Here is a 17,158-nt window from a genome sequence, read left to right on the forward strand (position 1 = left end):
GTGCCAGAAAAGGATTCTGGAGATTTATGTTTAACAACTAGAATGACTACTAATAATGACGATTGCAAAGCATCATAACTTGAAAACATAATTTTTGAAACAGATATTTGTAGAAACAAAAGAATAAATATATTACATACATATTGTATATTAATATGTGAAAGATTCACATATCGAAGCAATCACAAGATATCGAGTGAAGATATCGAGCAATCACAAAATAAAAAATAGCAGAGAAGCATCAAATTTCAATAATAAAATATAACTGATATCTACATAATATTATATGTATTATGTTTCTTTCATATATTTGATTCTATGGAATCAAGGGGAGGAAGGAAGATTTATATTAAGCTATTTCTGATACGTCCCCTCAAAATGACAATTCCGTTTTCGACATCGGCCCTTAAATTCACAGTGAGTCACAATACGGCGCTTTATTTCGCTCAGCGAGACATGTAGTACTGTAAAGTCTGACATACCCTCCGCGGAGATCGACCTTTGCGAGCCGATCCAAAGGTCGAGCGGTTGATCCTCGGCCGAATCGTGATCCTTCCAGTCCTCGGTCTGGTCCCGTTGAACCCCGCCGGGATTGCGCGGAGACGCGGGGGAGTATTGATCGTGGGGGAGGCGGAGGGTGACTGTTCCTCCCACCAAACCCACTACCAGCCAGACCGTGGCCAGAGCCACTGTCACCCGTGGCTGCATCCTCCTGCAATCAAACGGGTGTTCCCTCGTTATTCCACCTGGGTCGGCTCTTTACGGGATTCCGACTTACTTCGTTTGCGTTTGCGATAGAACCTATCCCTTAAGACTTTAATGCGCTTACGAATGTGATATCTTCCTTTCCTTGCGTGAGAAAGAGAGAAAAGTGTACGCATACGTATAATGATAATTTTTTTGGACACTCATTGACTTCGTAAATAAATTGTACAATTTTTTAAATAAACTCCGATGACTTTATGTTAATCAATCTAAATAAGCACATGTGCATTGTATATAGCGCGCATATAGCAAGCAATATCACTCTCAGAATCTACCGCGAGGAATAACGTATTCACCTTTATTCACCGTAACAGCCACCCAGCAGGCGAATCTCCTTATTCCCAAAGGAGAAGCCAACCCGACTCTCTGACTCTTTGAATCTCAGACGACCGCCCCGTTCGCGAGCTACTCCTGCATTCTTCAAAGACCCGATCCGTCGTCGCTTTGCCGGAAAAGATGAAAGCAGGCGAGCTATCGGCCTACCGTGCGACTCTCGAATGACACTCGAAGTAGCCCTCTCCTTTCTCTCCTCTGTGCCGATCTCCGGAGCAAGCTCTTATTCCTACACGCGAATCTGCCGGCACTTTGCAAGCGACACTTGAAACGCGCCTCTCTCAACGAAGCGAAAGGACGAACGGTAGGAGCTGACAAATCGAGAGAGGTCGATATCAACGACGGTTCGAGTGATCTTGACACACTGCCCGCGTCAGGCCGAAGTAGCTAAACTTAATACAACGGCGAAGGCGAGGAAGGCCGCTCTCGTAGAATCAACTCTCGTGTGTGCACGACACGCCAATTGACTTCCGTCAACTGACGTCACGTTTCGCCTCTTTCTCTCCTCGTGGACCCATCTGCCGTGGTTGACCGTAGGAGACCCACCGGTAATTTCGATCAATTGCGAGCGAGCGTTGGTGGCGGATTTCTCCGTGGCTCGACACGCGAACGGCGGAATGACGTCACGTCAAGCCATCGAGAAGTCGACGCATTCTGGGGTGCACAATACGCACGAATGAGATTAATCTGTGGTTTGTGATTTTTGTGGCGATGACGATTCGAATGACGCCACGCGTGGAAAGTACGAGACCAGGCAAATTAGCGGTTGGAGCGGGAATTTATTCGTATTTCCGACTGCCTGCTGATAACGGCATGAAACGAAAAATGCGAACTCACATTTATGGGAAAACTTGAGAAAATATTAAAGAAACAAATGCTCCTGAATGCCCCTTCGATTAATTTATTTTCGCTTGCAAAAATCATTCGAGAAAGTTGAGATAATAGTTGTCTGCTGCTAAAAAGCGTGACATTGTACTGAAAAAGCTATAGATTAAACGTAAAATTTTGGAAGTGATTATAATATATATCAGACCTTTCTCCGTAATACGAAAACTTTCTATCTTTATTTGAATGATAATACATGCAATGTGATTTGGAAGTAATTAAGAAGTACTTAATGGCAAGTATAATGAGGGATTATAGTAAACGTTTAGATTTCGCAGTCAACTGATCAACGTAGATTACTCTCAGCTCCTCCTTCCTTAATCTCTGTCTTGAAAGGAAGCGCGCTTCATCGGATACTAATAGATTTTATACATTCCTATCATCAGGAAGCCAATTATAGAAGGCGGGGAGAGAAGGAGGAATAATCAAATTCCTCTTTTTTTCTAACAATCAATCACCGCGGTCTGTACAGTTAGACTAGCGATATTTTTTTGATCAACCGTTCTAAATAATGACTTTGTCGGATATTGATCCACGCAGGCTCGCAGTGTTTTTGCAATTATACTACATATGTATATCTCGGAACGCAATACGTCGATTAAGGCGACTTAAGTGAGAGGAATGCGATTTCAAGCAAGAACGCGCGATACATACTCGAGAGGAGAAAATATTCGTATCGGCAAATGAGAATTTATTCGCCGCCGCGGGCGAACATTTGCGACTTAATGATGGAATGAATTATTCGCGGTGATGTGGCTCGCTATAATCGCAGCATATTATTAGCCAGTACATCATAATTTTTTCGATATCGAGGCGTAATAAGGATAAAAAGGCATAATGATCCGCTGATAGTTGGTAAATATATTTTTACTGGTAACAAACATTACCGAAAGGAATATCGCGACCTGCATAATGAATCGAGAATCATGCCCGAATTAAGCGCTTCCTAACTGTTGAATGTTACAACGCAGAGCAGCGATTGCGCTTCTATAATAATGATTAATTAGTAATAGAGCGTGCCTGTAATTAAATGGTCGCAAACTCGTGTCCCGAGCGGAGCTCGGCGTTATAAACTGCAATTACGTTTAACGCGGAACAGAGTACATGGCGCAATCCTATCAAAGTACCTCATTCGTTCGCATGCATATACATGCCTGTGCTGTCGATGCTGATTCTACTTGGCTCATTGCAAAAATTGAACAAGTATCTTTCAAACACTACAAGAAACAAGTCGGAAAACTGTATAGAAAATATTTCTATGTATATTTTTATAAAATATTTCTATTTGCCATTAAATAAATGAATAATTGTGAGAACATTGTGTTTTCAGGGATACTTGCAAATTTTGTTAATTATTTTGTTGTTTCAGTAAATATGTAAAATAATTAAGATTTCTGCGGAGCATTCAAAATTATCATGAAGGTCTGTGGTCACATTTAGCACATAAATACACATCACAAAATTCCATAAATACAGATTTAAGCAGTAAATAATTTATTTCCCCCAGAAAATGGGTTGAAATGCCATGTTCTCGGCCGGATTTGCAATTATGGGGATGCTTCTGGCGTTGCACGAACTTAATTGCACGAATCATCCTAGACAAAAGAGATTAAAGTTCCGCCAATAATCCGCATAAACGCACAAGTTTCGTTCCTCTTTTCCCCTATCTAAATCTCGCTGAATCTTTCTCGTCCTCTCTCTCTCTCTCTCTCTCTCTTACTCTCTTGCATTTATCTACATATGAGAGAACGAAACAGAATACGACGGTAATAACATAATAAATTTTTGCATCAATTTTCATCAATAGGAAATCGTTATAATCATGTCTCCGATTGCAAATACGTTAAGCATTAGTAAACGTCGAGACTCCGAATCTCCGAGAGCCACAGTTTTCAATGAATTTTACCATTACTCTGCCACTATGTCCGCGATTTAATGAGATGAGAAATGCAAGATAAATGCAAATATCAAGGGTACTTTACGTACTGTCTGCGCTTTCGTATCTCTTTGTAAATGGAAATGGCTGCATTATATTTTCAGTATTATTATTCACATCCCATCTTTCCATTTTATTTTATCTATAATTATATATCATAATATAAAGAATATCCTAGGAATCTATCATCTTTTAATACTGAGAACAGAGAACTTGCGGTAGATGATGACATCCCTTAACACACACTTTCGTCGTGAAAGAGTCGTCTTTAAATCATGGCGCATAAACAATTTACAAAAACTCCATTTGCTAAGTACTGAGTTTCCATGAGAGTGCAAGTGAAAAGTGATCCATTATACATTTTGAGGCGTTTCGGAAGTCTGCTGAAGCACGCAGGCGGAAACCTCGGTTCTCCCATCGACTCTCGACGCGACTATTTCCAGCGAACCGCGTGTGTGCGATGTGCGCGTGGCGCAGTCGTGGCGGAAATCGTCGGAAAAATTGTCGTTCTGGGATTTGGACGGGCACGCGACGATGTAACAGTTGCGGCAGGGTTTATTATGCGACGCGCGAAATCGGATCGCGGAAAATCGCTTTCGACGCGAGCACGTGCGTTAGCTCGATCGCTCGATCGCCGATAATGGTGTTCTGCGTTGCGGTGAGTAGAGCTTTAGAACAACCGCTAAAAATGACGTTTGTTCATTGCACACACAACACACATACACGCAGGCACACGCATATTCTCTGTCTCTCTCTCTCTTTCCCTGCTTCTCCACCTCTCCCTCCCGAGCAGCCTGCGCTATCGATCGCGCTAGTTTCGGCCTGACTTTTTGTAGATAACGTATTGAAATATTGGAGCTCCACGCGAGTCCCCGACGTGCACACGTTGTACGAGTGCGATTCATGTCGCATGAGAGAAACGAGATTTTTTTTCTTCATTAAGCTCGCTTCCTCTGTATGCGTGTGTACGTTTCTCTCTCCTTATCACGCGCGATGATAAATTTCCGCGACGCGCTACGAGCGATTTGACCATCAGGACTTTTAATGGCGGTCGTTATATCTTCCGCGACGGAGGGAAATGCATAATGTATCGAAAGCGGACGTTAACGTCGCGTTATATGGACTGCAAGATGTCTCGCGGTATCGTGAAATATTTTATTAATAGAATATATAAACTTGAAATGCGTACTTTTTCTCCCTCCCTCTTTCTTCGTCTCAGCGGTAGAATCCTTATTTAAAGCAGGATTAAATGAAAATACTTGACATCATCCTTATAGTTAAGTGCAATGTTTAATCTGCTAAAAAGTATTTGTCTATTAAAAAAACGTAGCATTACGGGATTTTTGTTCGCATGGCGCGAGAAACAAGTAGAGGTCTCGGACGATCTCTCAATCGGAAGACTTTTCCTCGGCGGAGGCCAAGGAAAGCGGCATTAGCATATTAAAGTGGGCCGCGCTGTGCGGGAGTGCCGCCGGTCAGAGGGTTAATTGCGGCTTAATAGGCGGCCTGCTTCCCGCCATTACGTCCGTTATGCAGCTCGCGCGCGAATTCCTTTACGCGGAATGCGAGATGCCGCGCGATGATTTATCTCCGTAAGCGACTCACGTGTAAGTGCATAAATAACGTGCGCATGTTGTAAAACGGTGCACCGGAGGATTCACCGTTTCGCGAATGACGACACACTGATGTCCGTAAACTCGCGCGCACATCACCTTTGTAATTGAAATATAAACTTGATAAAATACGGCATGAATAAATTGGAGTCCTGGGAAAACGCACGCGCGCGAATCACCTGGAGAACAGGTCGAAACGCGGAGATTTGCACGATTTGCGGGCTTGTCCAGTTTCGACCTGGAAATGCACGAGCACGACAGAGCAGAACGTTGTGAAAGACGTATACCGGCGGCAGCGAGTATTCCGTGGGAAATTTGCATTCTTTCCACCCCGAGGAAAATTTAATTCGCGGCTTATTGTGACTCGCTAAGAGCGCTTTCTCTCTTTCTTTCTTGCATTCTTGAGCGTTCAGTTCGTAAGATCATTCACCTTTTAAATTCTCAATTTCTCGGATTTCTCTATGGAGCTTTATATAGCCTTCTTCTTCCCAAATCATTAATTTTTATTGGTGTAATTCTAGTAACGTTGCCATAATAATTATAACAATAATAATAATATTAATAATAATATGTTTGCGCTATGTAATTTTCTCATGTAACAAGGAAATTATCCACAAAGCAACTGATAAGCGTGCTTCCCGTTTTAATGATTATTATATCGCAACATGGTAATTAGACGACGTTACTAATTCGCGAGTAACTAGATTGAAATAACGGATATACTTTCGTAATTACCGTAATTCCGTAGGCACCGTCACTAATCTATTTCCTCCTGCCCTATCCTTCCCAGCACTCCGAAAACGCCGGTAGTAAATTATTTCCTGAAGTGCTTCTCCATGCGCAATTTATAGATGCAGATCGTACCGATGACGTTATATCGAGTTTACTATATGCTTTCCCGAAAAGAGACACGAGAGAGAAATTTATCGTTTTATATGCGTCGTGCATTTTTTGTCGAGTAACATTCCAATTAAATTTTTCCGAGCAAATCCAAACAATTAAATTTTTAATGAACGTGTCAGACAACTAGCCCCGTGCAGATCGTATATATATCGCCGTTAGGATCGATTAGTGTTCGCGCTAATTGGAGGAGACCGAGCAAAAAGTGTCACCTAATTAACACGAGCAGCCACGTCGCCACTGATCAGCGAGCTCGTCGCGTCGTTTAAATGCAATTACTTATTAACAACGAATGATTTGTAACGGACGTATGTGCCAACGAGAGCCAAGGAAAGTAATGATCTCATTCGTCTGATAATGTAATTGTGAAAGCTGCCGAGAGCAAATAAAGAATCGCGTTTCATCGTCAGAGCTACATTCCCTTCGCGTTCCGCGATACTGTCCAGACCGCACTTTTGCCGAATCAGCTTTAATTTAACACTCTCATTTCTGGGAACTGTCGGATCGAGAACGTGAAAATGTTTGAATATTAGCATTGGTATCTTAGATGTTAAAATCGATATCGAAATTAACCATCAAAATCGCGCAATATCGAAACATTAAATTGTCTATTTTAGTAAGTTATCAATAGCAATTATTTCTGTCATAGAAATGGAATAAATTATACAGATACTTATTATTAGGCCGTATCGCTTTTTTTTCATTTTCATCTACGATTCCAATATCTGCCATTCCTTTTTCAAGAAATCGTAGAAAAGACATGTTCAAGGTTCTCGTCGCACTGCAATTATGCGACGATCATTTAGAATCCCACGATAATTGTATTTACTTGACCGTCGAGTATAAACCGACAATGCGATTTTCCGTTGGAGCTTCTCTACTCTTACGCTTGAGCGGCCGTTCCGTTCTGCACACGACGCTTTAATTCCAGATAAACTATCAGCAAATTGCATGGAAAATGGAAGATACGCGTTCAAAAAAAAGAAAGAGAGAGAGACGGAGGATAGAAATCAAGAAAGAGAGAGTTTATTGTACCTCGGGTACAACGGAGAGAGGGAGAGGAAGGACAATCTGGATACGCCTGAAGAGATTCTATTCTTATCCCGCAGGAAGTTATATTAAACGTCAATAGTGCTTCTATCATTAAGGCTATTATCCCCTCAAGTATTACGTATTGCAACAGATTTGCACATTATGATCCCCCTGGGCCTCCGGTTGACTCATGACACCGTTCATTAAAATTCTTTTCGTATTCTTTTCAGGTAATAATTGCTTTCCTTTCGTGCGATGATTGCTTCTTCTTCCTCTTCTTACTCTTCTTTCTCACTTTCTCTTTCTCTTTCCTGCTTAATTCCCTGCATATTAATTAAAATATTTCTTCTACCGTAGTCGACGATTATAAAATTGAATTTGTATACCACTCGCACTCGTAACGAAATAACACATTCTTTCCTGATTTAATTAAGGGAGAGTCAATGTGCTTCTAATAAATATTCCAGCGAACTCAGCCACGCATGTTACTTCTCAGATCTATCTGAGACATAAATATGTAGGAAAATTGCGGGAAAAATTGCGAGATTCAGCTTGACAGGTCGCACGAGAGAGGAGAGACTCTTTCCGATTACCGCATTAAAACTCCATATTTCACCATACAATTCGAGCGGCAGGACGGATGTGGGGCAACGGTCACGCGTGGCCGAGCCGCGACCGCGGGCAGAAATTTACGGACGCGATTATAAATTAACATGTTAGTATATCGGAAGCTGGCAGGCATGCACGTCACCTCTCCGAGTTGAGTGTCGGGCGGCGTTATCACGTTAGTCGCGAGCGAGCGAGCAAAATAATTAGAACGACCCGGTATATAAGCGGTGCTACGGGGGAGCCTATTTCAACCTAACCGGATAACCCCCGCGGGCATTAATCGTCGCTGCCGCCACCATCGTCGGTGGATGTCGGCCCCCGAGACGCGACGTGTAAACGTTACGGCGAAATCAGCAGTGACTTGCGACTTCTTCGACGTCGCCTCGGTCTTAATCCTCTTCGTCGTGCGCGTGTGTCTCCGCCCGTCTCGAGAGATGCACTCGTCAATTAAAGCGTCGGTCTTGCGTCTCAATGCGCCTCGCTCGCATTTAATCCTAAACTTGACACTGAATACCGTAATGCACAATTTTTTCCTTTTTAGACTGATATTGCTTGCATACAATCGGAATTGTGCTCTTTAAATTCGGGAAATTTATGTAGAGTATAAAACGCATCAAAGCAAAAATATATACGTTCATTGTTCGATTTATGAGTTTTTAGTTTCAAAGTTCATATAAAATTGTGGAAAATTGAAATTCAATATATTCGATATTCGATATAATATATTATGTCGACTATTATTAATTACTATTGTTAATAATTGATAATCGTGTATATTATGTATATTATGTATATAAAAATTATGTTCATAGTATGTAGGTAAAACAATTCCTTATCATATTAGGATGAAAGAAATAAAAAAAATTGATAACGGCAAGTGCAATTATATTTTTGTATACTCCCTATCGTACTGTTAAAAAGTCTCTATCAAGCGGAAAGCATCGTTTGTGTTTGCCGATCACTTGACTTTTACATTTCCCATGACGAAGCAAGGTGCGCCGTTCTCTACCCGCTATCAATAGCTAATTGCTTTAATCGCTAATTACTTTAATGCGCGATAAGGTTGGATGCTCTTTGCCGTCGTAAAACAGCGCATCGAATTAGAACGCGCAGTTAAGTGCTTTGCTTAGTTGCACGTACGCGTTTATATGTATATTGTTGCTGAAAATAAAATACGCGAGAGTTATCAGCGTCAAGGAGAAATGCTTTCATTCCGTTGTTAAAGACAATTACTGATTGTTAAATACATTCATAGCGGTGAAATCGTTATTGTTTACATTTGTTTCGATATTAGTGCAATATTAATTACTGGAAATTCTAGATAATAGATACTATATACGTATAAAATATCGATATACGATAGCTTTATGTGTATAATAAATATTAAATTTATATGATAGTAAATGCAAACTTGTTAACATTTTCAATTTAATTGTAATAAATCTGAGTAATAGATTTTGCAAAACAAATAATAGATATAAATAAATTTACAATCAAATATAGAATTAATAATTGAGAAACAAAATTAATAACGGAAAAATATATGAAAAATTTGTATCTTTTTTCTTTAACTGTAATTGCTAATTATCGATTTTGTTTATAAACGTATTTTCCAATGGAATATATTTTATTGTAAATATGAATTTTAACTAATCAGAAATGTAATTTTGTGTACGTGTATGTATAATGCACCGGTATAACAAAGACGAATAAACAATCGTTGTTTGTATATCGTGTGCAATTGATCTAACTTTAATAATTATAATAATTTACGTAACATAAGACTTGTCGGTTTTCCCGATTTCTCATAACAAGCAAAAATAATTATTTCGTCGTTTCATTATTTACTATTCTTTTCACCGATATATCTGATATTTTGGTGAATTAACTTACACTATGGCAACGTGGCAATCTTGTACTTTAATGATGAAAATTCTACTTGAATTGTGTGCATCCGAGAAAAACAGCAATCTGATTCTATCGAAGATTGGATCGTAATTTGTCTCCAGATCCACATAAATTATTGGATCTAGAGCGAGACTTAATGATTTCATTAACCTCAGAATAATATATACAAAAACATGAACTTCTAAGCAGCTGTTTGCATAATTCGATATTTTATATGTTAAGTGATTTTTTTAGGAATGTGTCCGGTTTTAGCCGAAGCGACGTGACAAGTCCACGTTGGTCACTTCTTTCTGCAGAGAACTTCATCGATTTTCTGCGTCACGAATTAATGATCAACACCGACCAGTAAATTATAACCGCGTTCACACCTAAATTGGGAAATATCAATGCATCTGTAAAATATGCGACTCTGAATCTTGATATCCATCTCGATCTCGAATTCGGGAAACTTTCCTCGAGATACGTATTATTTCACGAAAAGCTCGAGAGCTCTTGCAAGTCGATGTAAGGCAGCGCAACGGACTGAAATCGGATTCGCGAATTACCTTCCCGCAGGAAGAATTCATTCGCCCGCATAACGCATAATGCGGCTACGTTCTCATCGGATTACACGGATTCCGCCGTTTCAGAATGCTCGAGCTGCCAACACCCTCCTTTACGATCCTCCAATGATTTCAGATCTCTTGTCGGAGAACGGTGAGAACTCAAAACCACGATAGAGATGAGGCATAGCTCTGCCGTACAAATAACCGTCTTTCCTATTTCTGAATCTTCTCGATCTGGAAATCTTCGACTTTGCGATGCACAACAAACAACCGTCTAGATCAGTCCTTGGAACACTAAACTACTTGTTTATCATACATAATGTTAAATGAGTCAACGTTTGTCAGCGTTTATTTTTAATTAAAATATGACAATTATGATATAATCTGAAAAATATTCGTAATCATTCGTTGAAAACAATTTAAAGCACAAGAAGTTTATTCACAATGATATTTGTGTACGTTTAATAGCGAAATATTTGAATTACCTGTTGCAAAGCTTATTTTGCAATTTAAAACAATGTAGATAAGCTCAGTGTTTTTTCCAGACATTTTAAGAATAAATTACAAAAGCCTCAAATTCATCGTTTCATTAATTTATTCCGTTTGTTTGAGATTGAAGGAGTGAGCTGCATAAATTAATTGTTCGTGAACAATCAGGAAGTTTTGCATGACCAACACCGAACACATGGTTATAAAGTTCACGGCCAAGTCGACTGTTAATATGGCCGCAATCAAGATCGTTTTAATGTTTATCACCGTGCGCTAATGATTGTGATATATGGCCATTAAGCCTATCAAAGATTCGTGCTTAAATCGCCGGTCGCCACCGCTGAATTATCCTTGATTCGTCGGAATTAATGGCCGTATTTTAAATTGTTTATGTCTTGATGCGACACGGTACACACCGTTCGCTTAGAAATGTCAAGAGCTTGAATTTTATTGGCTAGCAAGAATTGAAAATATTGCATAAGAACCGCGCGTTATTAACGCGCACATTTAGCATTAAGAGCTGACGATTTTGACGTTAATTCGCTCTCAGCGAATAAAATCTTCATTTCTACGCAAATCTATCTATCTAATTGTAAGTTATGGTGATAATTCATCGAGTGCAATTACGTGGAAAATGCTCATTTTCCCACCCTCTGTCTCCCTTTCTCCATATACTTCGGCAACATTAATTCGGCGCATTAATAACGACATCACAATCACCGGGCCTGGGTTAAATGTGTTAATTAAGAGCGTGGAAAACTTAAATAAGCCTCTGCCGCGCAGAACTTCAAATTAGCTCTTTACCCTCGAGTAGCGAGCTTTAAACGAAGAACGTCTTAATCTACGGTGCAAAACGAGCTTCCTGCCCCCGAGTAAATAATGTTTTATTGCGTTTACGCCACATGTATCAACTTCATCTCCTAGAATGACTTTTCAGAAGTGGCTTTCCAATTAACGATCGCTCCAATTCCAATTCTAATTGAATTTAGGTAAAGTAGTAACGTGCAACACTCACGTTAACACAGTGACTGTCGAATACGAGCAAACTTACAGTGGCTGATTTGTGATATAGACACTTACGAATTAACTCGTTCTTTTAGAGAAAAAATAAAATTTTATCATGAGTTTTGATGAAATATAAATATAATTAAGTTATATTTATTAACATATTAAAATAACATACTGGTACTCGTAAAAGAATAAATCGGGAATCAAATTATTTATGAAAGCAGTCAGTGTGTTAAATATCTAAATACAAGCACACCTGCAAACATTAATTTTCTCGTGCAGCAATTTTCTTTTGGATCACGTTGATACTAGTCCAATTATCCGACCCACAATTTAATAAAGAACTAGAATGCCATGCGTCCAAATTATTTTGATCTCGGAAATGCAGTGTCGAGATAAAACAACATCCGAGGTAGTAAAACCTGATGCACCAGGATTCCTCCTGGGAAATTGTCGATGTTTGCGGCGTTGTCCTTTAATACCAACCGTTTCCGCTATCCGGCGTCTCCTGCGACGAAATATCATTAAAATAGCAAGTTACCAGATAGGTAACGCGATCGCGCTAACAATGTCGCGAGTAAGCCACGACAGTTATCGTTACGGCGTGTCGTTACGCCGGGCCACGCGCGCTTAGCATATAGCACCGCTCAGCACGCAAATCACGCGTTTTTACGGTAACGGTAGCTTCCCTTAATAACGTTTAGAGGAAAGAAACTCATCTATGAAAATCGCTTAGATGCTCTAGCTTCGTAATTACATCGAACGGCGCGCCTTCAACGTCAACATCCACTTTGCGAGTACTAACAAGTGAGACATACAGATGCGCCCCAGAAGTTTCCTCGATAATAAATCCTCTTGCGGAGTTAGAATCGACTTCTCTCTAACAAGCGTTTCATTCGGCGGTGCAGGAGCATTCTTTAATGTTATCTCAGGTTTCCTGCTCGAGGAAGTTGTTGTTTCCTTTTCCAAGTAGCGAGATAAGAATTCTTCCAGTAAGTAATAGGCTCGGAAGAGATACGCATCTACTAAGATGAGACACAGTGAGATGCACAAACAGAGATTGATAATGAGCTGGAATTCCCGTCGACGCGACTCCTGGGTATTTCCCGGCGGCAGGTTGACCTCCGACACACGCGTTTTCAATCAATTACGCGAGCCTGATATCCGTGCGTACGCGGTAAAGTAGCGGATTGCGCGGAAACTCATGGATACATTCACCTAATATGCACTACGCGCAACCATTACTTAATTCGTCGGAATTACGTTGCAGTTCGCAAGCTACATTCACCTCGCGTTATCATAAACGAAGTTGCAAGCGAGCGCTATGAGAATTACAGTGAAAAATTCGCATGCTTCATTTCCTCCGAGAAAACAATTGTCCGTAGTAAGAAGCAAGCGAGCGACATTATGTGTCCTTTTTTGCGCATTTTTAATTCAACAAAGAAAAAGCACGGAGGATAATTCTGCCAAGTAACGTTGCGAGGTACGTACAATAAATCAATTTGAGAAAGAATGGAAGAAGAGACGAGAACACGGTCAACGAAATGAAATGGTAGTTTACATATTCGTAAAACGCAACATTTAATAACGCTTTTTCATGTATGAACTCTAAATGCTAATAACTAATATTAGTGATTGCCTATCTATTCAAGTTTAACTTTTTCTTTGACAATTCCGAATAATTTTAAGACATTCCGCATACTCTATTTTATCCAGATCAAGTATGCTTTAACCGCTATCAAATAGTCATAAAAGTTTACAGTTATCTTTTCCTAATACGTTTGTTATAATACGTTTACATAAAAGAATTGACGGTCAATGAAGCACTATAATTAATTATGTTTCCATTGTTAAATTAATTATCAGCCCGAGGTGGATTAATTATCGCGATGTAATAATAGCGCGATAATTGTTGAGTCAGAGAGCACATCGTCATGCATTTCTATTGCACGTAGGATATGATGCAATCACGCAATTAAGGATGAGGAAGGAAGTAGGATGAAACTATTGTACCGCACATGTGATGGAATTGTAACAAAACTTCCTTCAGTGCATAATCAGTGACGCTGTTACGAGATGCCACAATACAATTACGAGATCAGGAATCTTGTCGAGGATACAATAAAATATTTCAAGAGAGCGTTTGCACGACTAATCGTTCACACATTCATTTTTGCTAACATTATCCCGAGAAGCTGACAATCCGCAACGACACGTAACAGTTGCACATAACTTACTGTCTAAAAATCTTCAAAACACATTCCATTCGTATTCGTATTCGTATTCGTATTCGCACTTTTATTTGCGCGACATTTTGAATCCATTTGTATCTATCAAAAAAGAAGTACGACTCTCAGTTAGCCAAACAATTTGTCATGAAAACAGACGCCGAATTAGATTATTCTGTGACATCCATAAATTCCAGCAGAAAAAGCGTTAACAATCAATCATAAAACTCGAAATCAAATGATGCAACAACGATTTTTCCTCCAGTTTTTCTATTTGTCAAGCGTATTGAAATTCTAATAATCTGATCAAATAAAGACTGTGCATATTGAGTAAATAACTGCGCATATTCTGCATAAACGGATTAATTATCTGCGTTACAACGTTCACAATACGAACTTTTGTAATACACGATCTATATTCCTCAGCGAAAATTTACATCACGATCCTTGCTCACGGTGAGTTTTTAACTTGCAGCTTTGAACACCTCGCTAATGAAGTCTCCTGTTTGGATAAGGTTCTCCTCCAAGCTACTCAAAAGCAAAGTTTACGCTTTCGTGCGCCGTGTGTTAAAAGCCTATAATGTTCAATATCAAATAACCTTCTGATGAATCTACCGACGTAATGCTCGCCGAAGAAAAGCTCGATTATTCCTCGCGAGAGGAAGTTCCCAAAGTCGTGGAGTGTACTGCAACTTTTAAGTACCTTAATTACATCACGAATCAAATTTTCGAACAAAATTTAAGCTGATTGGCGGCAATGATTACGTTGCGTGTAATTAAAAACTGAAGAGCAAATTAAATTGAAGGAATTGAAGAATGCCGTTTTCATCGCGTAAAAAATTTCATCAACGACACGTGTTCAGTGTTTCGGATCTGTCTCCAATTAGCGGACACTTCGTATAATGAGGTACGAATTATCGGATACCTCGCTCGTAACGCATGTCCGACGTAGGGGTCGTCGTGTATATTGTCCTCGGGGTATAGGGTCGGCTTTGTCGTCCTTCCCATGTCAGGTGGACTGATTTATGATACCTACGCGGTATTTATCGAGCGGCCCAGCCGCGCGCTCGTTTACAACACGCAATTTGTAGTCACGCCGGGACAATTTTACAGCACTTTGGTGTCTTTCCTGCCGCGGGGCGAGCGATTGCGAGCGACTCAATCCGCTGATGTAACGCAATCATTGACAGCCGTTCGATCTTGAACTCGCGAGTTCTCTGATCGGATCGCGCACCTCAATCGCCCGATATCGGAGCTTATTTGAAAGTTGAGATCGCTAGAAGAGAGAAGCGTGCTTCTAAAGACTGGAAAAACTGCATTTTAAATTTCCGTTTCTAACGTGTGGAACATCTGAAGTTACGCGGATAGCGCGCACATCACGTTTACATAAGTCTCGACTTTCCTATCTTTACGAGTACCTGCGTATCTACAGAACTGTTCTTTTTTTTCTTTATGATGTTATGCAAGGTTCTCTTGCTGCAGGAATTGTACAGTACTGTCGTAAAAATACTGCAGGCACTATAGAGATCATACAATGTACACGTGTATCCATATTGTTGTCAAACTACAGAAAGTTTCTGCGCGCTGTTAATTGACGTTTTAAAGCCAGCCGGCCACGGCCGAATAATCGATAACTTGGATCTACTTGGCGAAGGAAGCGCAAGATTGCGCTCATTATTCGCGCGAATTACTAATATAAAGGCGGCATTCGCATCCTTTCAACTGATATTTACTGCGATTCACTGCGCCGACAAATTACGCGTGATGCGCCGTACTGTTGATTCACGAGCGCGCGGCCGATTATCTTCATAATTCAAATGCGACGCGTATCGACATAATGTCACGCGCATACGTTGCATTCTCGCGAACGCGATGGGCAGAAGGCGACGAGCGAATTTTACAAACGGAAAAGAACCTACGTTTTCATTTCCGCCTCGCTTAAATGTCGCGTTTTGCCCGGCTGCGAATACTTGTCGAGATTTGCGTATTTCACGATGGATTAACAGAATTGTTAAAAGTCCGGAAACAGCTTGATCGAATATTCGGTGCACAAAATGAGCGCAGCATGGAATATAGCAATTGCAAAAATTATAATACAAATAGGATAATAATCACGAAATAAATAACTGAAATTCTTTTGTAACTATAAGTTTTGTATAATTACAACATAAAATACAACAAGCAAAATTATGAATAATTTTAAATTAGGTTATCTTAGGGTATTTAAACTTATGAATTATTCTAAATTAGGATATTGATGCATCTCCAAATAAAACTGAGAACCCTTTCCAAAACTTTTCTTCTTTTAATTTCCTGCCGTCTTCCAATTTCGAAAAAGTTGAAATTCTACATACGCACAAGATAAATAATTCTAGAAACTTTAAAGTTCCTGTCGAGACGTACGCGACGGAATTGAATGGAATAGCTTTACGAAACGAGAGAGAGAGGCAGAAGAAAAAGAAAATCGCTCAGCATTCCCAGGAAATGTTATTCACACACACATGCGTTTATTTCTCATCCATGTATAAAATAAAATTACTAGGAACGATTTTCATTCAAAGTCCAAGTGCCGGTTGGTGTTCGCGTGTGTTTTCATTTGTCCGCGTCCAGCGTAATGCAATTTACTATATCGCAAATGCACATGTCGTGGGAGTTCGGTGTTAAACCGTTAGGATTAATTAATTAAAAAAGTTGACCTCATTAAGTAAACAGCAGATCGTGCCAAAGCGCGAATGAATAATGCCGTTTGCGTCACGGTAAAATCAATTTGTGGCGCAGACGACGATAATTGTTGCATCGGCGAGGTTGCATGCATCGGAAAATAAATAATTGCTACGCTATTATAGTGTTGTGCTAGTGACGTTGAAGCGGCGAGCAGTCAATCTTACATTAATTAATGTTTTGCAT

The 17,158-nt window shown here is 39.9% G+C and overlaps 2 protein-coding genes across 5 annotated transcripts in view; one reads left to right on the forward strand and one right to left on the reverse strand.

The window, feature by feature from the left end:
• The window catches only part of LOC105287192, a 187,923-nt gene that overhangs the window by 122,795 nt on the left and 47,970 nt on the right, over positions 1 to 17,158 (forward strand). The gene's annotated exons all lie outside the window — the stretch shown is intronic.
• LOC105287190 (trichohyalin) overlaps positions 1 to 17,158 on the reverse strand; it is a 42,053-nt gene that overhangs the window by 6,991 nt on the left and 17,904 nt on the right. Inside the window, exons 1-2 of one of the 2 annotated variants that reach the window (XM_026970231.1) lie at positions 1,062 to 1,348; positions 483 to 712 (exon numbers count right to left, since the gene is read on the reverse strand). In XM_026970231.1, the coding sequence (XP_026826032.1) occupies positions 483 to 708 (226 nt within the window). In that variant the 5' untranslated portion in view covers positions 709 to 712; positions 1,062 to 1,348. Of the gene's footprint in view, positions 1 to 482; positions 713 to 1,061; positions 1,349 to 17,158 lie in introns of those variants that run through there. The other variant, XM_020034271.2, reaches the window with a different exon arrangement.

This window comes from Ooceraea biroi, chromosome 6, assembly GCF_003672135.1.
Source record: "Ooceraea biroi isolate clonal line C1 chromosome 6, Obir_v5.4, whole genome shotgun sequence".
Taxonomy (NCBI): Eukaryota; Metazoa; Arthropoda; class Insecta; order Hymenoptera; family Formicidae; genus Ooceraea; species Ooceraea biroi.